The following is a 25,101-nucleotide window of genomic DNA, read 5'->3' on the forward strand; positions in this document are numbered from 1 at the left end:
CAAACAACAATAACAATTAGCATTAACGCACATTGACGTGGCAGCTCAGCTTATTTGGCCATTGGTTAACTACTTTAGTTGGCCAAGATTTCACCACTTTTATTTTCTTTTGGCGGCTTGCGTCGTTTGTCTCGTAAAACGCAAGTAAACTTAATTAGGCTAACGATTGCAGTAACTGAAACCAGCATCAGTAACAATTCTGGTTCTTGTTCTGGTTCTGGTTCTGCTTCTGATTGTTGTTGTAGCTGTGTGCTGGTAATGCGGTTTGCCCACATGGCTTAACTGGCATTCGCAATGCTTTTGTTTATTTCTTGTCTACAGTTAACGCAAATGCGGGCCGGCATGTTAAATGTTTGACTGTAATTAACACACACACACACACATAAGTACACACGTACATGAATCGAGCAACAATTTATTGCATTGCGTGTGCGAGTGTGTGTAAATGTGGGTTGTGGCTCAACAGTTAAACGCTGTGGTCATGTATGTAAAATTTAATTTATTTATTTCTATATGCAAAAAAGCCTTTACAAATATTTATATAAATTAAACAAATAGCAACCAAACTACTGAAATCCTTTGAAAAGCTCTATAGCAGCGTTAAATTTGTAATGTAATTTTTGTTAATTATCGTAATTTAATTTACAAATGAAATCAATTTAATGGACTTATTTGTAACCGCTCACAAACTAAAATGTAAGAAAATGAAAACTTTGAAAATTTGCTTACAACTAAGTATATTTTTTTAATAATTCAGATTTATATAACAGTTATTTGATAATGAAATTTAACTAATACCTTTAATCAGTTTAATCATTTTTACATCAATCGCAAATAGACGCCATAAAGAGGTGAATAACATTAAAAATAATAATAATAATAGTTATATTTATTACTAAATATTAAATTAAAATATGGAAAGCATATACTGAAAGCATATTTTCCCCTGCTGTGGCTGTACAGCAAGTTAATAATAGGTGTTCATTTTTGGCTATTTAAGGTTAGTATTTTAAGGAATAAAATCAGTTTGAAATACAACTCAACCGATCCAACACGCATCAGTGCTCCTTCTATAAGTATTTGTGGTTTGATTATTTTAATAGTTTTGTTTAATTTGCCAGTCTCATTAAAATCGCATTACGTGCGCAAACAGAATGCGTCGATGACTGTTGAAATTGGCCTTGAATGCAAACCGCAACTTGACCATATTCATACAAAGAGCCGTTTCTATGCAACGGCTAATCAGTTGTGGCTCAAACATACCAACTGGTTGGTTGTTATTGATTTGGGGCTGTGCACCTGGCTCACTTGCGAAAAGGTCCCATCAGGTATCTGCTTGAATTAAAGTTAGTTGGCCCAGTCAGGATAATGAAGGCGCTGCCTGAGCTTGTTATACAAATAGCTGTTTGTTAGTCAATTAAGAAGATGAAGGCAGTTAAATATTTCATTAGAGCCGGCAACGTTTGTCTTGATTATGCGTCAAGTCAGCGTATGGTTGGCGCATAACTAATTGAAAACTTGCTAAACTTTTGCTCATTAATAATAAGCCAGAGCCTAAGCGAGCCAGGGCAGCCCAGGGAAACGAGTCCTTGAGCAGCATATCTTCTGTCTGTCCCATTTGATTTGTTGGAAATGATTTAATTACTTATTGCAGAGTATTCTAAAGCTATTATTAAACTGAATGCCCGTTGGCCGCACTAAATACGCGTATTAGATTGATGCTGTGATTATTGAGGACGACACGCCCCCATACCCGTCCTCGCCTCCATCCCCATCCCCATTCTCACCCGCATCCAACATTCTCAGCCACTTTTGTACGCTGTTAACTGTTTTCTGAAGCGTTAACGAGCTTGCCACCGCTTAATGCATACTTTTCTCGTACTTTCTCGAGCTTTGCTCGATTTGTAGGGTTTCCCCGGCAGGTCGAAAAGGCTAGCAGCAGGCAGGAAGGCAAGCATTGAATTATGCATGTCTCGTTGCACAAAATGACGAAAGTGTGCGGCAACAGTGGCAAGATATTCATTTATTACAAGTCACAGCTGCGGAGTCATAAGGCAGTCAAGAAAATCAGTCTGAATGGCAGGTTGCAATAATTGAATGAATATAATTCAATAAGTTATTACAGAACACATCAACCTCTTTTCTTTCATAATAAAATAAAAATATTTAAGCTGTACAAAATTTAAAGACTTAACTTTTAACAAATATTTTCGTATATTTTTTTAAATTTCCATTTTTTATCAGTTTAGTAATAATATTTACATCTGAAAAGAATTAAATTCTATAAATTTTTACGAAATTTAAAGGCTGCACTTTTTGCAAATATTTGTATATATATTTTTTTTCTTTTTCCATTTTTCTTTTCAGTTTAGTAATAATAATATTTACATGTCAAAAGCATTAAATTTAATAAAGCAAGCACTCAGAAAAAATCGTAAAAAACTGTCTATGGAATATTTGGGTCATTGCTAAAGAAAAGTGAAAAATTATTAGACGAGAATCTCTCGTTTTCTACACAATTTCGTCATAATATGTTTCTGCATGACAAAAGCATTATAATTTAATAAGCACTCAAAAATATGCAAAAAATATGCAAATTCTTACCGAAATATGCTGTAAAATATTAAGGAAATTTATGAAGGAAAATATAAAAACAACTTTAGCGTTATCTAAATAATTTGAAAACTGGTAGATCAATCGGTATAAAAAGTCAAGCCTAAGCTAAGATTCGTTGTACTTGGATTTACAAAAAAGTATTAGATAGGAGTTTTGCTAGTTTTTCGCTTACTTACTTAATAAATTAACAAAATATTTATGAATAAATACTTTAAAATTATATTAAAAGTAAGTATAAGAAACAAGAAATATTCGAAATAGTTCTTAAATGCTCACTAAAATATTAAAGTGTTTATACAATATTGTAAAATTTCGTTTGCTCGTAAAAATAGAAGTATATAAAAACAAGTTGTTTTTTTCTTAGTGGCCTTTAGGCAATTCACACTGTACTTTTGATACAGGTACATTTAGTACATGCATATATATATACATTTACATATATCTTCATCAATTTGATTGAATGCATTGCTGACTTATTGATACAAACAGTTTGCTGTAGGAAATTATTTTGTAGCACGTGCCTCGTCTGCCACCTCCTCATACCTCAACCACCCACTTAAGCCTTTGGCATATGGAATTCTTGGGAATATTTGTCCAATTTTCTGATTACTCTCAATGTGCCAAACATTTGCAAGACAACACTTTGGCCAGTTTGCCTCGTTCAATGCAATTAAATCAATAGCATTACGTATACGCAAAGTAAACATAGAACAGGCAGAAAAGATGGAAGATGAGGGGGGACATGAAGTTATTTCTCGGCTTGCAATTTGCGTCAACAGCCCCTAGTAAAAGTGAATTATTATTGTGCAAGTTTCAACAAATTCAATTAACAACGTAGAAAATGGCAACAAAAATTGCATTTTTAATTGAAAGATTGCAAAAACAATCTTTAAACCACTCAAGTAACTAAGTAAATGATAAGGTCAAGCGATGATGAAGTGATGATTATCTACGCTCTACGCGACACACTGGATATTCCTGCAGCTTCAGCGATATGCTGCCCTTGACCAGCAACTGTTCCAGCCGGGCATCGGTGCGGATGCGATAGCTGCGAAAGATTTTGGCCAGCAGCACTTTCATCAGAAGCTGGGCGTAACGATAACCGATGCACATGCGCAATCCCTTGGTGAATGGCACAAAGGCGAAGGCATGATGTGCTGGTGCATCCGCTCCAAAATGTGCATCCGGATTGTAGGTTTTGGCCAAGGGACCCCAAACACGCTCATCCCGCTGCATGTTGTAGATATCAATGCCGATTTGAGTACCACTCGGTATCAGGAATTCACCATCGTCACGTCGCAGCTGCAAATCCTGCCCAGCTTGACGAAGTACCATGGGCACGGGTGCAAACAGACGCATCGATTCGTTAATTACCATCTCGGTGTATCTGAGCCTCTCCAGCTGCTCCATGCTTATATCACCATATTCGGGCAGCTCGGCGGCAAGTTCCTCGTGCAACTTCTCCTGATATTCCGGATGCATGGCCAGACATAGGATGGTGAAGTACAAAGCCGTCGATGTTGTCTCGAATGTCTGCAGCGAATGGATAGAATTGATTGAGTGAAAAAGTGTCTTAAACTTAACTACAAATAAAATGTATACTAAAAATGGGTTGCAGAAGGCATCCATCAAAATGGTCAATTAATTTGAATTGCCTTGGATTGTACCCCATTCGTTTTAAAAGGCTTCAGCCAGACTGGTTGCTAGTAATGAACCCTTGACTAGATGTTCCTTCTCATGCCTCACCACTGCGGCTTATACCTAATTAAAGCTGAATTCATACTTTTACCCATCAAAATAACACGGTTAATTAACTTAAAAAAAAAATAAGCAAAATACAACATTTTTCACATCTTACTCAATTTATTAGGGCTTTAAAATGACTTTAAGACTGAGGGAATATCGATGTGTTTATCAAAACAGATTTTAAGGCTCGACCTTCAACGCACATAAATGCTAAAAACAAAATTGGTGGTCTTATGGACTATTGTTTGGTACTCACCGCCGCAATAATTACATTCGCCTCATCTCGTACATCCTGCCAGCTCATTTGCAGTCCTCGTTCCACATGGTCCCGCACCTGTTCGATGAATATCGACTTTGACTTGATGCGTTGTTGTTGCTGTTGATTTAGTTGTTCGTGTTGTTGTAGTTGCTGCTGTTGATGTTGTTGCTGCTGCTGCTGCTGCTGCTGCTGTTGTTGTTGATGTTGTAGTTTTCGTGGTCGTTGTTGGTGTTCCAACTGGTTGTTCGCATCACAATCTTCCACGCCCACCACAGAAACGGCTGGCTGTAACAGCTGCGAGGAGTTGGCATAGTCATGAGCAGACAAAAGTTCTGAGGATAAGCGGAAGTGGAACGGCTTGACGCCCACACGACACGACAACACACACATACCTGCTCAATGAAGCCAAAGAGAACCCCGACGACCTTCTGCTGTCGGTCAAAAAGTCGCGACCAGCGATAGATGAGCTCCGGGTAAAGCCAAGGAGATAGCATACGCTTCACACACACCTCCGTTACTCTGTCAAAATCGGACGACATGAAACGAAACGAAAGGAAACGTTGCAAAAATGTTTACGCTGTGGGAATTTGAATACCCTGCCTACCAGCCTGCCCCGCCCCTGCCCCCTGCCTCCCCTACCGGAAAAGCACCCAAAGCGCCAACTCATGTCGCAGTGTATTAGGCATGGCAGAATGGCCAGCGAAGCTGCTGGATTGTAATTAGCTAATAGGTGAAGACAAAGTGGCCGGGCATCCAGTCATGATGCTATCTCTCTATTCTCACAGAGCAGAGAGAGAAAGAGAGGGAGAGAGTAAGAGAGAGAGAGTGAAACATAGCTGAAGTGCAATCGAGCGTGGAATTGAATGTGAAAGCGACTTGTAAAGTGTGATTAAGTTCTGCATAGATTTAGTTTAACTAAAACAGATGTTAATTAAGCTTGAGAAAGCTCAATAACTATCTTAAAGTTTTAAATTAAAATACTACGTAAATGTTCTAAAATTGGGGCTTTGAAAAAGATTTATTGATCGAATATTTTGTTCCGTATAGGAAACCAAAGTTTCCTCATAATTAAGAAAAATTGTATCTGTGATTTGATTGTAGAATATTCTCAATTTCCCCATGTGTGTCTGTGATTTGTAGAAACTGCCACTTAATTTGTAGAATATTCTCAGTGAAATAATATTGCATGCTACACACATATTCCGTGCCATTTACTCAGTTCGCTTTTATGCCTAAAAAATGTGTTTACTTACTACAAACTACTACTTTTCTAAATGTATAGAACGCCGATTTGGAAGTGTCGCGTTTGGAAACTATAAGAGGAATACCAAAATTGGTCGTGTAGATGACGCACATAGAATTTATTTTGCTTTTTTTGAAGTCAAACTAAATGAATTTAAAATAACGATTGAAAGATTTATGACGGTTAGACGGTAGCCAATAGAATTTTCCCTACAAACGTGTTCAATAACTCACCCATTATATGCCTCAAAGATGGCCATGGAACCATCGTGTTGAAAATTCATTTTTTTGCCCATTGTCGTCTCTGTTGTGGAAATTCGAAATCACACATTAATCAGAAATTTAATATGGTGATCCAATGACTACTTACGACAAGCTGCCTCCAGGACAATTTTCTTGAGTATTTGATAGATTTCGAGACTTTTACCACGCTGCACACCCTCCAAGTCCAGCTTATCGAGCAGAACCTCCGCCTCGGCATTGAAAATGGGCAAAAAATTGCACAGAATCTGACGGCCAAATGCAGGATTGATGAGCCGACGATGCTTTTGCCAGCGTGGTGCTAACAAACCAAGTTAAATATTATATATAATATGTCAAAGATCATAGCTCATATCCCACACACACTTACAGCTGGAGGTAAAGAGTCCATCGCCAATGGCTGAGCTCATAAAGCGATAGAAATCGCCCTTGTTGGTGCAGTGCGTCGAATTGAAGATTTGCTCCACAGTTTGTGGGTCGTTGACATAGAGGAAACACTTGGTGCCCATCCATGAGATGAAGGGCGCCTTGTACTTATGCGACAGTCCGCCCATATACTGCAGAAATTCTACGACGAACAATTATTCGATGCAACCGAACACATTTCCGGTGACACTCACTCTGCGGATTCATCATTTGCAGACCCATGCCGATGAGTGGCCAACCGATTGGACCGCGCAGTTGCCAGGCTGCTTTGTAGTAGCATCGTCGACTCCATAGAAAGTAAATCCATAAGAGGGTCAGCCAGCTGGCCAGAATGATGCAGGCCAGCATGTCGTTGAACTGCAGAGAGCCCGAATCGAATCGAATCGAAATAAGTTTACGCCACCAGGCACCAACTAACACTGAGCTCCGGGGCAACTCATCGGAGCTTGGCGAGTCCAAGACCAGGTTGGCCCATTGAGTTTTGTATATGTACTACGAGATTACGCATTTGTGGCGCTAATACGACAATCTCAATTCCTGCCACGTGCCGGGGTCTACGCTAATGCATCGATTTAAATGCCAGTCGCGTATTTTTCCAAAAAAAAATTATGCCAGTCAATATTATGCGATAGGCATTATTAGAAACCGATAAGCCTAGGCAAATAAAACGTTTGTGGTTTTCGAATACATGAATACACTCAAAGGCACTCAAATTTGTAAATAATTAACTTAAACATCAGTGCGCTCAATGGATTGAGTGTACTCATTTGTGAAATCTTTATAGTTGGGCATGAATTGGATCAATTTAATTCTTAAGAAAACACTACAATTGGTTGATTATTTAACTATGAATCAATTGCAGAAAACTTAATAAATAAACAATTATTAATAACTAATACATATTTTATATGATAAATATTAAAATTCCAATCAATAATCACATAAATTCCCAAATCTAACAGTAAATAAAAACAAAAACAAAACATTTTTATAATCATTTTGATTTACTTAAGAAAAAAAAAAATGTAATTAAATATACTTTTGAAAAAAAAAACAGTTGAAATGAAGTAAAATATTTGCAAATGGATTAATATTCCACATAAAACTTAAATTAATTTTTTAGATTTCAAGTATTGGTCATAAATCAGGAATAACCAAACCAAACGACCTACAATTTATGGCATTCACAATCAGCTGTATTCAAACACCCATAAAATGATTCACTCTCGAACACAACAGCAGAACCAATATGCCGCAATGGAATTGCTGTAGGCTATTGAAATAACAATAATATTGCATGTTATGAGCTGATTTTGATTTAGTAATGGGTTAATTATTGGGTCAATAGGCAGGTCTATGGAGTGGAAGTGTGCTGTGTAGAGTTTTCAAATATATTATTTATTCACTATTCATTTGTTTGCACTTTATACAAATTCTTCAAATTAAGTTTAACAATATAATTTGTTTTCCGTGCGTGCACGTTTTCTCTTTCCATACCTTTGTTTTCTCATTACTTTTAGGCATTTAATTATTATTAATTATGTTTGTGGTGTTTTTGTTTTCATTTTCTTCCCCGTTTCACATTATTTGGGTCTTATTCCTTTCAGAGGGTTGAGTTGAGTTGTGTTGAGTTAAGTGAGAGTTGTAAGCCGGGTATTTTATTAGATAATTACTTAGTTTGCTTCGCTTAAGATTAGGACAGTGCAGACAAAATAACCCATCCAGGCAAGATATTGCCAGATTCGTTCTTAATTTGTTCTATAGAAATCGCTGCTCTTAGGATAAAACATAGTACAATATATTTTCATATATATCGAGTTTTGCTTAATTCCTAGGCAAACAGCCGGCTGGCATTTTATGGATAAGCTAAGTATGTTTAAAAAGATTGCGAATGTTTTTTATTTTTTTGTTGTGTTTTTTTGTTTTTTTTTTTTTTTGTTTCATGGACGTTGCGTTTTCACTTTGAGTTCATATTTTGTATATTTATAAGCAAGTAGACAGTTTGAAAGGCCATGGATCATTGGAAGGGGAATTTGAGAGACTTTCTTTTATCTTTCTCTTATTTTTGTTGACTGGGATTTGCATAAGCTACGTTTTTTCTTTGACTACTTGATCTGACTTGCAGTTACAATACTATACTCGTTTAGTACTACTTTATGTATATATATGTATATATATATATATATATTTATATGCTACTAATTTTGTATATCTGTCTTCGTATCTGTAGTATGCCTATATACACATTACATACACCTAAACATTTTTTCATGAATCTGCTTACAAAAATTATACATCTTTTATTGTCAAAAAATATGACGTCTCGACTCGGCTCAACGATTGCATTTTGCCTTTGCAATATAGCTTAGTTATACAATATGCTTAATAATTGCAATTGTTGTTAATTTCTTCATTTTGTTTTTTTTTTTGTTTTTGTAACTTCTTTAGTTAGTTTAGTACCATACGTATTATTTTTCAAAATGTGTAGTATGTTTACTGTTATTTTTACTAGAACAGGGGGGAGTTCACGAGCAATTCAGTACGCTATTTAAACTGTATTTGTGTATTTGTTAGAAACTTTGCATATTTGCTGTTATACATTATTATTTTATACCCCAGCTAAATGACAAAATCAGATTTTTCAGTTAGATTTCCATATCTCTGGCACATCTTTATAGTTTGGCCATCAAGATCGGCTTAAAAACACGTTTGTATTTTGTTTTATGGAACATCATCATTAGAAACCCATATGAGATCAAATTCGTATTGGGAAACCTTGCTGATCTGCCACAATATATGTTAGATAAGACTACATGAGATTTTAGCAAGGATATAAAAGCTTCGACTGGCCGAAGATTTTTCAATAATCACTCGTATACATATATATTTATGTGTATATATATTTCATGATGTTTTTTGTCCGAGCAAATTTAATTGCATTCCATCATTTCATTTGTTTTTCTTTCACGCTTATTACAAAAATATTTATGTTTTCTATATTTTTCAATTATGCTGCTAGTTGTTGTTATTCTTTTCAGGCTTAATGCTTAATGCGCTTAATTATGCAACAAAAAGTTAAAAAAAAAAAAAACAGGATATGAGTAATATGTATATACTAATAACCGGGCGCTTTACGAAAAATTGTGATTTCTGGACGCTGTGTGGCCTGTGTTGCTGTAGTTGTTATTTTTCCACATATTGTATAAATATATAGATATATATGCATATACATATATACATATATACATACATACATATATATATACATATATATAAATGTGTATATGTATACAAAATAAAATTAGCTTTTGCTTTCACATTGGCGCTTGCATAAATATAAATCGAAAAGACATTGGCATTATTTTTGTTTTCCTTCGAATTTTCTTCTTTGTGTTTTTTTGAGACGGGAGCTTAGACGGTGCAAATTGCTTGTATGTGTGTGTGTTGTGGGCGTGGCATGGCCATGTGTATAAGCGTGATTGTGTGGTGTCTTCGTGTGTGTATAAGCCTGGCTAAGGTATCCTAAATAAACTAACTGCTGCGAATTATTATTAATATATATGTATATATGATATATTATTTTATTATTAAATTGTTTATGATTTCACTTGTTTTATCATATTATTCATACTTAGGCACAATACATTTATTTTGTTTTGTTTATTCTTCACTTGCTGCAACTGATTTTTTTGTTGTTTTGTTTTCTTCTAAATATTTTTAGGTATTACAAACTAAGCACTACGCATAAAAACATTGGTGTTGGTGTCTGTCTGTCTCTGTCTCTGGGTGTGTGTGTGTGTGTGTATTTATTGTTGATTATTTGTATTATTAGATATTTGATTTGATTAATTCTGTATTGATTTGCATTAATTTCTCCTACAATTTTAAAAATGCAGCCACTTGGCAAATAGTTAAAGCTTTTTACTTAACTTTAATACGCAAACGAAATGTTTAAATTGTGTACGAAAATATCTAGAAAAGAAAAATATACAAAACTAAATAGAAATCATGTTGAATGTGTATTTATTTGTTGTTTATGGCTATTACTTAATTGGCGTTCGTCATACAATTTACTTTATGCTGTTTAGTTAACATTTCCATTTTTTAATTTGCGTATAAAATGTTACAAATATTGCTTCCGATATATTATTAACAATATTTAAACAAAGCCATCCGTTTCAAATGCTAATATACTAACTTAAAAGAAAAGGCATTCATTTATCATTTTTTACACACAAAAAAACCTTTTTGGGACATTTTTCTCCTTCACAATTACAAAAATTATATACGCACTTTACAATTTTTTTGTCTGTCTGCTTACTTGCTGTTTTTTTGCTTTTTGTTTTTTGTTTTTTTCTTTAACAAAATACGCGCTACGTTTACTACGAATGCTACAAAGTAGACAACAATTTGTTATTTTTTTTTTAGTTTTTTCCATTTTAGTTTGCTTTTGTTGTTACGGGTTGTTTTTGCTTAGTTATTTTATGACTTGCTTCAGTTGCTTCAGATTAACTCTCCGCTGGCTGGTTAGTTGTGAATTGCGTAATGCCATCGCTCTCCATGGACTCGAGCACATCGGCCACATAGGCGGCGACATCGGTGTGGCTATTCTCGCCTCTCCTTATAAATGGCATCTGCAGCAATAGGCTATACTTGGGCCGATCGCTCTCCTTCTTAATCAGGCTGTAAGCGAAAATAAAACATAAAGCAATATAGCAATTTAGCTAATCGTCGCTAATCTTTCGACTTACCAAGTGTTGACAAATTCAGCAAACTCAATGGAGAACTCCATGCCATTGTAGGAAGTGTGCAAGCGTGGCGGATCACCTTGCACCACCTGCAAAAATAGAGTAGTTAATCGCAATTTAAATAGGATGCCAAATTTGAAATTCTCACCTGGCAGAGCTGCTCAAAGACCGAGTCCCATTTGCGATAGGGAAAGTTGCCAGTGGCGACCTCCATTAGGGTTATACCCAAAGACCAAACATCGCTGCGCACATCGTAGCCCTTGGCCCGTTCCGGATCAATGCGTTCCGGCTGCAAACACAGAATTTAATTGCAGTCAAAAATATAAAGTTAGCGCACCTACCGCCATATAGGGCCTACAGCCGGCATCCTTTGTCTTGGCTATTGAATCAACCAATTGGCCAGAGATGCCAAAATCACACAGTTTAATATCGCCGCGTCTATGCAACAGAATGTTGCTCGGCTTCACATCGCGATGGATGATCTTGAGCTCCTCCTTCAAATAGTTAAGCGCATTTACCGTGGCCACCGTAATCTTCGCCAATATGGATTCGGGTATATGCCGTTGCTTCTTCTCGAATATATACTTGTAGAACTTGTCCAGCGATGTGTCCATTAGCTCCATGCATATCCAGCAGTCGCCCTCCTTGAACAGTGCCCCATAGAATTGCACAATGTAAACGCATTCATTCGACTTCATCACCACCTCGAGATCCATCAGCAATTGTTTCTGCTCCTTCTCATCGACCGTGGAGCGTATACGCTTCACAGCCATCACTTTGTCCAGTTTCTTGAATATCATTTTATTCACAGCACCAAATGCACCCCGTCCAATCTCACCCAAATCCTCCAGATCATCCGACGTAAACTGATGCGTATTGATGGCACCCTCACCAAATTGCAATTTACCACATGCCTGCTGCCTGATTCGCTCCCGATGACGATCCGTTGCACTGCTGCCGAGGCTGGCGACGCTGCTGTTGCTGGTGCTGTTGTTGTGGCTGCTGCTGCTGCTGCTAGGCATGGGAACAGCGGGCACAAAACTGTTCTGGGCGCCAAAACGTAACGCGACATTATTTTGCTGCGATGAGGAACTCGAGCCGGACGATGTGGAGCCCGATGACGTTGACGACGTGGACGATGGCGGATGTCGAATGCTCAGATTGTTCAGCGTGAGCTGATCAGGTGGCACACGAGACCGACTCGGTCCAGCTGCGTGTGTGTAGATGTGCGTGTATATATATATATATATATATATACATATATATTTAGATAATAGATTTAGATAAGATGCAAAAATATGACATTTTATGAGCTATGTTTTTGTCTTATCAAATGCATTGCGCCCAAAGCAAATGCGTCAGTTAAATGCTACGTGTGTGTGTGATTGTATGTATGTTCTTTGTGTGTGTGTTCTTTGTGCGTGTGTTGTTTGTGTGTGTTTGTGTGTGTGCGTGGGCAGATTTTGGTTACAAGAAGAATTACTCACTCGCAAACAAATTTTTGGGTCTCTCAGCCATTGTTGCTTACTCGCTGGCAATAATTGTTTAATTATTTGTCGCTTTGTCGACCCGTCCGTCTGTGAGTCTTTTTCGTTTTGGGCCGCCGCGCCCCAAACACACACGTCGCTTTTTTTTCCGGGGCGCCGAAGTAATTTTCGCAGCGCAAACTGACAAAAGGATATATTCACACCATAACCGTAGCAGCGAGTTGCGTTGTGTTCTTTTTTTTGTTGGGTAACTTGAGTGCACAGCTCAATGTGTTATTTAAGCTGTTGTTTGCACATTTATGCGCATATTTATTTTCACACTAGCGTTTTTACATAAAAAATAGACTAAAAAACATTAAAAAGGCAGCAATGCAACAAAATATGCAGTGTGACCGCACGACACAGCACCAAAAATGCCACCATTTAAAAAACCAAAACTACCAACTGCAATGTAACAGTGTCTGAGAGCATATGGTAACACTATGTAGCGTTGTGTGTTCGCCCGTGACTTTGTTAAAAACTAAATTGCATCGCCCGTGACTTTGTTAAAAACTAAATTGCATCCGTTTTTTGTTAAAAGTAAAATCACTTGTCAGTTTTAAACTGATTTTAAACAGTTGCACTTTCTAAGCTGTTCTACAACTGACAGTTCAAAAGCGCTCTGTTCATAACAGTGCCGCATGCTGTTAACCTCACAAGTGCTGTTATAAAAAAGTAAACAACATAAATTACATAAACTATCATGTCCGGCACCGTGGCACGTAGCAGCTACAAGCTATTTGTGGGAAATCTACCATGGACCATTAGCAGCAAAGAGCTGCGCACCTATTTCTCCCGATTCGGCCATGTGGCCAACGCAGAAGTCATCTTCGACAAACAGCTGGGCCTCTCCAAATATTATGGATTCGTGATTTTCAGCCAGCGGGATGCGTTCAACAGTGCCAGCAATCAGAACACACACTTCCTCGAGGGACGTGTGCTCAACGTGCAACGTGCGAACGAACCCAGCTCTGACACAAAATAAATACCAAATAAATGCAAAACTAAATTATAAGTAATCAACTCGCTGTTTACGAATTTGAAGCTGCGATATGGCAGCGCCAATGCTGCACTGCCACATCGTTGAAAACAGTCTAACCGGATCAAGGTTGTAATGGAACTCATTGCAAATAAAATGTTGATTCACTGTTGAACGTACAAATGTAATATAGTAAGAAGAGTACAGGTATAAAGAAAAATAATTAAGTCGCAGCTTATTCAATGTATCTCAAGCTGTGTATCTAGCAACGCCAATGTCGAAAACATCTCGTTTCATAACAGCACTGCCACATCGTTGAAAACAGTGCAACCGGATCAAGATTATAGGGAAACTTAAGATTTAAAATACAGTTTGTTTTATTCAGATATAAGAAGTTTACAGCTATTTAAAAAAAACGAACAATTTGATTGTTCCTTTCAGAGAAACTAGGGTAGATATTGCAAATGATTGGAGCCGACAGCGTCGCGGACATTCTTGAAGCCCCGTTCGTTGAGCTGCTGCGACAGATCCTCCTTGATGCGATCGACGAGATCAGGTCCCTCGTAGACGAGCGCCGTGTAGATTTGCACAAAGGAGGCGCCCGCCTCGATCTTCTCGAATGCATCGTGACCCGAAGCCACGCCACCAACACCAATGATGGGCACCCGGCCCTTGGTCAGCGCATACATCTGTGCAATCAGCTCTGTGGATCGTTGACGCAACGGTTCTCCGCTCAGCCCACCAGTTTCGTTGGCCAGTTTGCTGGCGCTGATGTTCTCACGCGCCACAGTCGTATTGGACACAATCAGACCATCGACGCGGCATTGCTTTGTGTTGATCACCGCAACGATGTCCTTCAGATCATCCAGCGCCAGATCAGGCGATATTTTCAGTAGAATGGGTACCTTCGGATTCGTTTTCAGCTCAGTGCGAGCTCGGGTCACCGCCTCGAGGAGAGTGGTGAGCTCCTTTTTGCACTGCATGTCGCGCAAACCCTTCGTATTGGGACTGCTCACATTGACGACGAGATAGTCGGCAACTGGTCCCAATTCCAAGACACCCTGCACATAATCACTGATGGGGGTCAGACTGTCACGATTCCGGCCAAGATTAACGCCGACCACCGCATTGAAATCCTCGCGTTGCCGAAACTCACGCAAACGTTCCGCCACCAGTTGATGGCCATCGCTATTGAAGCCATACCGATTGATAATCGCACGATCCTCGCTCAACCGAAACACCCTCGGCTTGGGATTGCCCGGCTGTGGTAGCGGAGTCACGCTGCCCACCTCGATGAAGCCAAAGCCCAAATCCTTCAGTCCGATGACAGCCTCGGCATTCTTATCGAAACCGGCAGCAATGCCAATGGGATTGCTGATCAGCCGGCCAAAGAACGTGCTGTGTAAATTTAGATCATCCATCTGCTCGGACGCCGGATACAGGCGATATTTGCACGCCAGCACAGCCAAATTGTGGCTAGCCTCGGCGGGCAGCAGGCGTATTGCCGGCATCACGAAAGTGCCAAAGAGATGATCCTGATTGTTGTAGGCTGTTAGGCCAGCGAGCAGCGCTGTGGCGCCCGCCGTCACAATGCCCAGCGAGCGTAGGCGGTTCTGCAATAAAACAACAACAACAATAAATACATATTTTTTGCACAATTTTTAGTTTGAAATTGTTCTGCTCACAATTTTTTGCGTCTTTTGCAACACCATCTTCAGAAACGAACTGAGCGGTGCCATTTCTAATGTGTGTTCACAATTGTATTGAGCGGATTAGTTTGCTGGTGACTTTATTGAGAATTTGTTGGCATTTGGTGTTTATTGAGTAAATTTGTGTTTAATAAACTTTATTTGAATAAAACTGCTAGGCACTAACAAGTATCAGTTGCTAAAAGAAATCAAATTAACCACATATTTTACTTAGCATAGTTTATCTTTTCGGCGCTTTTCAGCAGAAAAAACGCTAAAACGGCACAACTGATTCACAGCTGACATATGTATCGAACTAGTTACATGCTGAATTGAGTTCAACTCCAACGGTGAGTCAGTCTGTCCATTTTGGACTAGCCACAATACAGCAACAACAATAAACAACGTCAACGATGAAAGGTGGAACATTTCGCAGCACACAATGGGATCCAACGCTGCTCACATCACAAATTTTGTCCATGCAATTCTGCGTGTATTTCTCCCTCGGCCTGCTCGTCTTCGTGGCCAACAAGTTGGCTGGCGACAATTACACGCTGGATCATCTGTTTGAGTATCATGTGAGTGCCTCAAACTGCAATAATTAATATGTGCAATATTTAATATTTTAATGAACATACAGGAAATACATATATACGATTTGGGCGGTCGTCTCGTCATTTGCGCATTTGTCGTAAACGCTCTTATTGCCTCGCTGGCGCTCTGGTGCATTGTGCGTCGGGCCAAGCTCTGCCTGGATTTCAGGTAATCCAATTCTTTATACTTACATGTATGTGGAACGACTGGAGATCGTTTGGATCCTGGATAGTGCGGTTATATTCAAACTCCATACTTGGAATTCACATCTGTTTTATTTGCAGCTGCACTTTCCATTTGCTGCATCTGCTTGTCTGCTGGTGGTACAATCGCTCATTTCCCGCTAACGCTTCCTGGTGGCTGCTCAACGTCATCACCGCGACCATAATGTGCATAGGTGGTGAATTTCTCTGCCTGCAAACAGAGATGCGCGAAATTCCAGTCGGCTATGCAGCGCTCAATCAAAAGTCGGACGTTTGACGAGTACCCCAAATGTGATGCTTACAACAGAAAAGAAAGCCACCAATTACGCTAAACTTACTACTTGTAATTTATTGTTAACACTTTAAGAATATGTATAGAATAATATACGAGCTCTCAGCTAGGGAAATAACTCATAGATAAATGGCGCGCCGCGCTTCAATTTCAGCTCCTTTGGCACCGTTTGCGGCGGCATAAAAAACTTCAATTCCGCTGTCGACGTCTTTGCGGCAGCGCTGCCGCTGTCATTGCTGTCGAAGAGTTGCCAGATGTGCATTTGATGCGGCATCAAAAACCAAAAACTCGTCATTATCACAAACGAGGCGATCAGCGAGGTGAACAACAACAGCGTCCAGCACTGTTTGCATTGCGGCTTCTCCATTGCTCAACTGGTCTGCTGTCAGCAACTAAATATTCGACTCGAAAAAAACACACCTTGTTTGCAACAAATGCGCAGCAGCCTTACAATTAAAGCATGCCTAATCTAATCAAATTAGTGGCTTTCTCTATATGCCCACAGTCAGTCTGCTCAGCCAGCCGATCTGCTTTGACGCGAGCTTTTTTGGCTTTGGCTAAATTTATGTTAATTGAAGAGCGGAGGCCGAGCACTTTTTTCATTTCCATGTTTCGCACGCTGCTTAGAAAGCTGCTTAAATCCAGTTTAACCGTTATTACTTAGTCGTTAAATTGGATGTGCTTTGCTTGCAGGAAAATTCTTGAAATGTAATATTTTCTTCTATAATTTTTTTTATATATTAACAAAAATATCAGATATGTTTCTGGTAGACTACAAATTTTTATCTTCAACAAATGCTTCTTGAATTAAGAATACATTTTTTAGAAGTTTCCTTGTTTTTTCTACATTTTATTGTAACTTTGAAAAGCCTTTAAGCCCAGATCTGCTTGTTGTGGAATGAAAATTGATTATGTATTATTTTCAAAGCAAAAAAAATGCTTCTCAAGCCTGAAATTCTGTTTTTAATTTTTTTTCTTTCTATATTTTAGTATAAAAATGTCTCCGCCGAAGTCAAACTATCAAAAAAAAAAAAAGTACAATTGATTGCTGTAATAAAGAACCATTGCAAAATACAAATTCATTGAAATAAAATTCTCCAGTTTCCATTTGCTAAATTGTTCAATTTATTTTTAGCAAATTTGTTTTTTTTTGTTTTGTTTTTGGTTTTAAATGATTTTCTTGTATTGTGTTTGTGTGTGTGTGTTTTTATTTGCGTTGTGTGTGTATGTGTGTGTGTGTAGTTTATGTATATATGTATGTATATATAACTTTACTAGTTATTCTTTTTTTCTTTAAAATCATCAATTGAAGTTTATGCTTTATATCTCAATTGTTAATCGCTTTAAGTTTTGTTTTTCTTGTTTTCTTGTTTATATATATCGATTTCAATATTTGAAAGAGAAAATATGCGAGAGGGGGAGTGAGTGGGCGGGGCGGGGGCTCGGGGGCAGTAAAAGTAGATTTTTACTTTTAATGGACACAAATTCATAAGTTGCCCTTATATAAATCCTTAATTATCTCATTTGCTTTGCTCTAGCATATATATATATATAGATGTATATATATATATATATATATATATATTTATATTATTATTAATATGAGCCTATTTATTAGTTATTTCGCTTGTGTGTTGTTTGTTTGTGTGTTCTTTTTGTTTTATAAACTACAATTTGATGTTGTAATCTTGTTGCTATTCCATCAGCATATCTATGCATATTTCTTGATTCCTTTTTCTTTTCTGTATATTTGTCAGTTATTATTTTTAAACAATTTTTATTTTATTTTCTTTATATATATATATATATCTGTAATGCTTGCTATTGTAAATGTGTGTGTGTGTGGGTGCATGTGTGTTGGTATGTGTGTTTGTTTGTTTTTGAGTGTTGCGCTGCGCACAGACAGTTTCTCTTTCACACTCTCTGCCCCCATACATATATATATATATACATGTATATATATGTGTATATGCATATATATATATACATACACATAGATCATATATATGATACATATAATATGCAAATATAATAAAGTTGTTAATCAATCGATCGATCGCGTTTCGCTCATCCTCCACAACCAGCAGCTTTTCTTTCTTCTCTGTTGCTTTTTACGGTTTTTAATTAATGACAAAAGTCGGACTTATTTTTTGATGTTGTTTCTGCTGTTGTTGTTGTTGTTGCTGCTGCTGCTGCTGTTGACGAGCGTTTGTTTGGCGGCTTCTGGCCAATCTTTCTCATTGACCCCACCAGTCCGGTCCGTTGGAGTGGGAGCCACCGCCGCCGCCGCCATAGGATCCACCATACGAGCCGCCGCCATAGGAGCCTCCACCCGAGCTGCTGCCACCTGTTTAGGAAGTTGCAATTAGGGGGAGAGGAGAGGGAGGATTTTAGGGTATAAATTTCAATACAGTTTAAGAGATGGCTTAAAATAAGTGTGTGGAGAGAAGGAGGAGTTCACTCACCAAACTTACCATACGAATTGCCATTGCTGCGATAGTTGCCACCACCGCCGCCCGAGCTGCTGCCACGATTGCCGCCGCCGCCTCCACCGCTGCCCATGCTGCGTCCACCGCCACCGCCGCCGCCGGAACTGGTACGATAATCGCGTGAGCCAAAGCCACCGCCGTAGCGTGCGCCAGCGCCGCCGCCGCCACGTCGCTTGGCGCCGCCATGTCCACGATCGGAGCTGAGCATCTCCTCGAGGAAGCCGGGTATCTCCTGCTTCGTCTCGATGAGCAGCTCGAGCAGATCGGAGCAAATGTTGCGATTCTTATCATTGAAAAAGGAGGTGGCCACACCCAGGTTACCCATGCGACCGGTACGTCCGATGCGATGGACATACTCCTCGACATCGGTGGGCAGATCAAAGTTAATCACATGCGTCACATGCGGAATGTCGAGGCCACGTGCCGCCACAGCGGTGGCAACCAAAATGGGGCAATCACCGGAACGGAAACAACGCAACGCCTCCTCTCTTTCCTTTTGGGTGCGATCACCGTGAATGCTCGTCACCGGATGATTGCACTGATACAGGAACTCCTCGAGCGAATCGGCACCCTTTTTTGTCTCCACAAAAATTAATGTTAAATTATCCTTGGAGTATTCGGGTCCATCGCGTATCGATGACAGCAAATCGAGCAAATACGAACGTTTATCCTGATCATAGACCCAAAGCAACGTTTGCGTTATGTTCTCCGATGTGGAACCGACACGGCCAACAGCCAAGAATATATAATTGCTGAGAAAATCACTGGCCAACTCCTGGATCTGTTTGGGGAATGTGGCCGAGAACATCAATGTCTGTCGCTGACCCGTCGGCGGCATATTCAGCTGCTCGACAATGCGACGAATTTGCGGCTCGAAACCCATGTCCAACATGCGATCAGCCTCATCGAGGACCAAGAAACGTATATTCTCCAGTCCGACTTTGCCACGGGTTATCATATCCTCCAAGCGACCCGGTGTTGCGACAATCAAATGACAACCACGATCCAATTCACGCATCTGTTCGCTGGTATTGTTACCGCCATAGAGGACAGCGGGACGCATACGGGAGCGATAGGCGAACTTTTTGGCCTCCTCGAATATTTGGGTGGCAAGTTCGCGGGTCGGCGCCAGCACCAGACCGAGCGGAAACTGTTTGCGACGACTGTATTGGCGATTGTTTTGCGGCGGTGCCGACAGGCCATGCTCATACATCTGATTGAGGATGGGCACCAGAAACGCTGCCGTTTTACCAGACCCAGTCTGGGCGCAGGCCATCAGATCGCGTCCGCTGATTATGATGGGTATTGCGTATTTTTGCACCGGCGTCGGTTTGTCATAACGCGCCAGATTCACATTGTTACGTATGATCTCCGTCAGCTGCACATCATCGAAGGATGTGATATGCGGGGGCACATTTTGGCCCGTCGCCTCCACGGGTATATCCTCGTATTTGTCAAAATTGATGCCCGTATTGCCCACGCCGAATAGCTCCGTCTCCAGACGCTCGTCGCGTGCCAGCAATTTTGTGTAATCGGTGTTGCCGCCACCGCTGCCGCCTCCACCCTCCTTCCAGCGATTATTGTAGCCACCGCTGCCGCCGCGATTGCTGTAGCTTCTGTTGCCACCGCCACCGGGTGCGCCGCCGGGTCCACCTTCAGTTGATGAGCCGCCCTCGTAGCCGAGCGGACGCTCCGGCTCCTGCCAGCGATCATTGCGTGGCTGCTGTGCATCCTCCGGCTGATCGTTGAGGCCGTTGCCTCCACCACCGCCGCGATACGATGGCCCGCGTCGATCGCCAAAGTTACGTCCACCGCCGCGATTCCAGTCGCCGCCACGGCCTCCGAATTCACCTGCAGCAAAACAAAAATACAATACAAATAAATAAATAAATATAAACCAATCAGCTTTCATAGACTGCGAGATAATCTATGGTTCTAATCTCTCTCTCACTTTCTAAAATACAATCTTGCGTAGCAATATTGCTGCCAAAGGTTAAAGCATTAATGGAAAATCGATTTCGATCGGAATCTCAAGATTACAAATTACTTGGAATTGGGTAAATGCCCAATTGAGGAACTGGTTTCCATCTTTAGTCTTTAATATTTATTATTACCAAGCCATTTGCAAAAATGTTTCATTGATTTTCGCTTATTTTATATATAAATTATATATTCAAAAGGAGTTTTTGACTGAATCTGCCGATGTATATATAGTTATATACATGTAGTAAGCAGAATATTCATATCATTAAGTAAATAATACAATTCAATATTCACAATACACACACGGTTGCATTTCGCGCTTCATGTAATCGGTAACAACTGTAAACTGAACTAATGAAATACCCTACAAGAAACATATTTAATGGTTGACGATGTCAGAGATATCAATTAATTTCTCACACATAATTTAACATCTATAAAATCCAATGCATTTTTCTAATCTGAAAAGGGTTTCATCTCTACAAAGTATGTTGTTCAGTTAGTGGCTTTAACATACAAAGACAAGTACGGAGGAGTGTTGCTGCTATTTTCACACAGTAAAAGTATCCAATTAATCGCACCTATAGGGAAATCAGGTCTCTATTTTAGTAGAGAACAAGGCAAGTGAAGAGTGAGAGAGTAGCAATGCATGGTGTAAATATATACAAGGTGAAAGGCGATATGCCGATCGAGATAACAACACTTGACACAGTAGTTAAGCAGCTGAGAGTATTTGAGTTTGACAGCTGCTTGTGTTTATGTATTTTACTTTCATAGATGCAATTAAAGATTGTAAAATGTGTTTAATTACATTAAATATTTAATAAAGATACGATGTTTACTGCACCAATGATTTCAATTTCAATCTCCGCCAAGTGCTGTCAGACAGAGAGGTAAATCTTAACAGCTGTTATTACCTATAACAGCCATTATCAATAGCAGCAGCTGTTATTAACAACTGTTAAGACTGTTACCGCTCACCCCCTTGTATAGTTAAAGACAATCAAATCTACGAATTGCAGCTGAGCGAGATTTTCTATGCAGTCAGTTCCCAGGAGGAAACTAGTGAATAACCCCTAATTACCGGATGCATTCTGCATGCATGCACTGTAATTCATTCATTACCTAGTAATACTCTTGTATGGTAGAAGTGCATATTTAGCTGGACAGTGAAATAGTTGCGACTTGCATTAAAATTAAGAAAACTAGTTTCTCTATTAATTTGGTTTGCAAAAGATTTAAAGATTTTCATTATAGTAAAGGCCCAACTGAGCTATCAAATCATATTAAATCAAGAGAAGCTCTAAGATAAAGAAAAATATTATAGGCTAAAAGTTATCCTTGAGTCATCAATATTGAATGCTCGACGGCGATAAGTGACTGCAAATTTAGCTAGTAGAATATCCTTTGCTCAGAACAAACAATTTTAAGATGGGCAATGCATACAGAGTAGTGCAGTTTGTAATGGGTTCTTTTGGTTGCTGGGTGCTTTAGTTGTTTAGGGGTTGTTGTAAACTTACCACCGTTGTAGTTGTCCTCGTAGCGATTGCTGCCACCACGTCTACCTCCGCCGCCGCCACCGCCGCTGCCAAAACTTCCGTAGTCGCCGCTCTGGCGATTGTAGCCGCGACTGCCGCCGCGATCGCCTCTGCGATAATCGGGGTTGCGCTGCTGCTGCTGCGATTGCTGCTGCTGGTCCCTGGTGCTGTCGAGACGCGGTGCGGCACCTGCTGAATCAAAGCCCTGGCCCTGATTGTCTAAGTCCGCGTTGTTGTTGCCACCAACACCTCGAAGATGCGGGGGCACATAAACGCCACCGGTGACCGAATTATTGGGAGTCTTGCTTGTTATGGGGCCGCTATAGTTAGCCGAGCCGCCATTCAAGTCCAGACCAGCAACCTGCAAAACAATTATTCATTTATTATCAACAATAAAAATGTATAAACAAAATAAATTTATATTAAGAAAATAAACACGTCGAATGCGTTGCGTGAGTTTCGTGTCACGTTGAAATTAGACACATGCACACACACACACATAGAAGCGCGTCTCAAGTTCAACGAATTCTAAGCCAAAATGAGAACTCTGTAATAACAAGTTTTTTTCACTGGAATATATACACACAAACACACACGCAGTCAAACACACACATAAATCACACTCTTCTCCCGGTTTCTCATCATTCCCGGTTAGCAACATCTTTTTTTTTTGTAGAGCTACGTGTATAGGGCACACACACACACACATGCACATTCATAAATATAGACACACATAAACACTTGCAAAAATAAGCGCAACTAGTTTGAGAGGCTTTGACGCAGCAACAACAGCAACAATCACAATGCTACAGCCACCCACACACAGCCATTGTGTATTCACGCTTAGTAGTGCAAAGTTTTGTTGGTGGTACCTTCTCAAATGTGGATCTTGTTTTCTCCATAGAAATAATGTGCACAGGGTGTCACACATTGTGAGCGTTTGATGGCTATACAGTGTTAACAAATGCACAGATTACATGCATGGCCATCTGGCAACCCTGTTTACAATACTCAGCTTCCACATGTGCGTGAAAGAGCGTGAGCAAATGCAAAAAGAGAACGCCGCAAACGACTCTCACACACACGCACACATGCATGCACTGGTTTAGAATTGCGGCTCTCGCACACATACACGTGCAGTGAACATGTCAAATTGGAGGCAAGCTAAAAATTATACAAAAGAAATTACACAAATGAAAAGAACTCGGACACACACACACATAGACGCACATATACACCGTTCGTATATGTACACGACGAGTCACCGTTCGCTGCAAAATGTAAAAGCGCAATGCGCTCCACGGTCAGACATTTTGTGTTATGAAATCAATAAATTTTTTTTTGTGGAACCCTCGAGTGAAGAATCGGTGTTCACAATATAACCACATGAGCATCACAGACACTTTCACACACACACACACGCACTCACACACACACACGTGTAGCAACGCTACATGTACATTACTGTTTTTTTCTTCTTTTTATCCATTATGTACCCTTCTATTGTAGCACTTGAACATTCACAACGACATCCACATTCACATCCACGGATGTATCCGCCATACTTACTTGCTGCTCTAGACCTGTGCCATTTTGGTTAATAGCATTACTCATATTATCCTCCAATCACTTGCTGGTTTTTTCTTTCTTTCCGTTTAGGAAAATTTTTGCAATTATTCTCAGATTTTGCGCACACTTGCAATTTTCGACGAAAAAAAAAGGTAATAATATAATCGATGTAAATGTTGTTTTTCTTTCTTTTGTGTGTATTTTTTTTGTGTTGTTGCACTTCGTGTCTATACGTTTTTCTTTAGTTTTTCTTCTTTTTTTTCGAACTTCTTACGTTCCACAAGCTACTACGTTCTTATGTGGTGAGAGAGGTTGTACTTTTTTCACACTCGATTCTTTCGATCAATAGGGATTATTATATTGTTCGTATTTGCTGCAAGGCCTACTTGTGCCTGTTTACAATCACAAGCTGTAATTGTTCTTATGCTTAAAATGTATGGGTTTTTTTGTTTTTTTATACGCTTTCGCGTTTTTCTATGCTTTCAGACGCGTGTCTTATCCACACCAACGGCGAAAACGAGCCACACGGGAAAATGGTGGAGAGCTGGTGATGGGAGCGTGTGAGTCAGCGCAATTGTTATCGGTATCAACAGTAAACCAGAGTTGCTTTGGCAGAGCTGCTTTTTTTTGCTAGAGCGTGGCCAGACTAATAGATAGCTTGATACATCGATAGTCTTCTCACGAATTTCGATATTCGATATCCGATATGCTTTAAGGGCGCTGATTACTCTTCCTTCGTCGAATATAATTTTGAACAAATTTTAGCGCTAATTGGAGATCTTCGCAATGTGGGCCCGATGTTCTTGGTACTTAGAGAATTTCTTGCCTTGCTGTTAATTTTGAATAAAATTTGCCAAAACTTGTTGTGTTGTGCGTGTCTGTGTGTTATATTTGTTTGGGCCTTAAAGTTTGATGCTAAATTCAAAGAAAATTCGAAAGCAG

At 39.6% G+C, this 25,101-nt stretch overlaps 7 protein-coding genes across 8 annotated transcripts; 2 read left to right on the forward strand and 5 right to left on the reverse strand.

The window, feature by feature from the left end:
* Positions 1-3,065: 3,065 nt before the first annotated feature.
* On the reverse strand, positions 3,066-6,906 carry LOC6567865 (probable cytochrome P450 313b1). Its single transcript, XM_001994045.2, has 8 exons — positions 6,745-6,906; positions 6,495-6,692; positions 6,234-6,425; positions 6,098-6,167; positions 5,014-5,140; positions 4,886-4,915; positions 4,619-4,771; positions 3,066-4,149 (listed from the first exon to the last, which is right to left on the reverse strand). The coding sequence occupies exons 1-8, from the start codon at positions 6,896-6,898 to the stop codon at positions 3,562-3,564; spliced, it is 1,512 nt and encodes a 503-aa protein (XP_001994081.1). The 5' UTR covers positions 6,899-6,906; the 3' UTR covers positions 3,066-3,561.
* Positions 6,907-10,556: 3,650 nt separating this feature from the next.
* Positions 10,557-13,198, reverse strand: LOC6567864 (dual specificity mitogen-activated protein kinase kinase 4). The gene is made up of 5 exons (XM_001994044.2): positions 12,786-13,198; positions 11,640-12,508; positions 11,447-11,587; positions 11,302-11,387; positions 10,557-11,233 (listed from the first exon to the last, which is right to left on the reverse strand). The coding sequence occupies exons 1-5, from the start codon at positions 12,814-12,816 to the stop codon at positions 11,059-11,061; spliced, it is 1,302 nt and encodes a 433-aa protein (XP_001994080.1). The 5' UTR covers positions 12,817-13,198; the 3' UTR covers positions 10,557-11,058.
* A 187-nt stretch (positions 13,199-13,385) lies between these two features.
* On the forward strand, positions 13,386-14,187 carry LOC6567863 (SRA stem-loop-interacting RNA-binding protein, mitochondrial). Its single transcript, XM_001994043.2, has one exon. It carries the CDS (start codon positions 13,528-13,530, stop codon positions 13,807-13,809), a length of 282 nt encoding a protein of 93 aa, XP_001994079.1. The 5' UTR covers positions 13,386-13,527; the 3' UTR covers positions 13,810-14,187.
* Positions 14,163-15,591, reverse strand: LOC6567862 (dihydroorotate dehydrogenase (quinone), mitochondrial). Its single transcript, XM_001994042.3, has 2 exons — positions 15,489-15,591; positions 14,163-15,416 (listed from the first exon to the last, which is right to left on the reverse strand). Exons 1-2 carry the CDS (start codon positions 15,540-15,542, stop codon positions 14,250-14,252), a joined length of 1,221 nt encoding a protein of 406 aa, XP_001994078.1. The 5' UTR covers positions 15,543-15,591; the 3' UTR covers positions 14,163-14,249.
* A 257-nt stretch (positions 15,592-15,848) lies between these two features.
* Positions 15,849-16,704, forward strand: LOC6567861 (protein SYS1 homolog). The gene is made up of 3 exons (XM_001994041.3): positions 15,849-16,069; positions 16,132-16,253; positions 16,370-16,704. Exons 1-3 carry the CDS (start codon positions 15,905-15,907, stop codon positions 16,563-16,565), a joined length of 483 nt encoding a protein of 160 aa, XP_001994077.1. The 5' UTR covers positions 15,849-15,904; the 3' UTR covers positions 16,566-16,704.
* Positions 16,612-17,022, reverse strand: LOC6567860. Its single transcript, XM_001994040.3, has one exon. The coding sequence runs from the start codon at positions 16,945-16,947 to the stop codon at positions 16,687-16,689; it is 261 nt and encodes an 86-aa protein (XP_001994076.1). The 5' UTR covers positions 16,948-17,022; the 3' UTR covers positions 16,612-16,686.
* Positions 17,023-17,827: 805 nt separating this feature from the next.
* Positions 17,828-24,963, reverse strand: LOC6567983 (ATP-dependent RNA helicase bel). Of its 2 annotated transcripts, none has more exons than XM_001994039.3 (4): positions 24,160-24,963; positions 22,573-22,951; positions 19,055-20,920; positions 17,828-18,927 (listed from the first exon to the last, which is right to left on the reverse strand). In XM_001994039.3, the coding sequence occupies exons 1-4, from the start codon at positions 24,202-24,204 to the stop codon at positions 18,818-18,820; spliced, it is 2,400 nt and encodes a 799-aa protein (XP_001994075.1). In that variant the 5' UTR covers positions 24,205-24,963; the 3' UTR covers positions 17,828-18,817. The 2 variants fall into 2 exon arrangements, with proteins under 2 accessions (XP_001994075.1, XP_032595638.1); XM_032739747.2 differs by having other exon boundaries at positions 19,046-20,920; positions 24,160-24,340.
* Positions 24,964-25,101: the final 138 nt, after the last annotated feature.

The sequence above is a fragment of the Drosophila grimshawi genome, unplaced genomic scaffold (assembly GCF_018153295.1).
Source record: "Drosophila grimshawi isolate 15287-2541.00 unplaced genomic scaffold, ASM1815329v1 contig_311, whole genome shotgun sequence".
NCBI lineage: Eukaryota > Metazoa > Arthropoda > Insecta > Diptera > Drosophilidae > Drosophila > Drosophila grimshawi.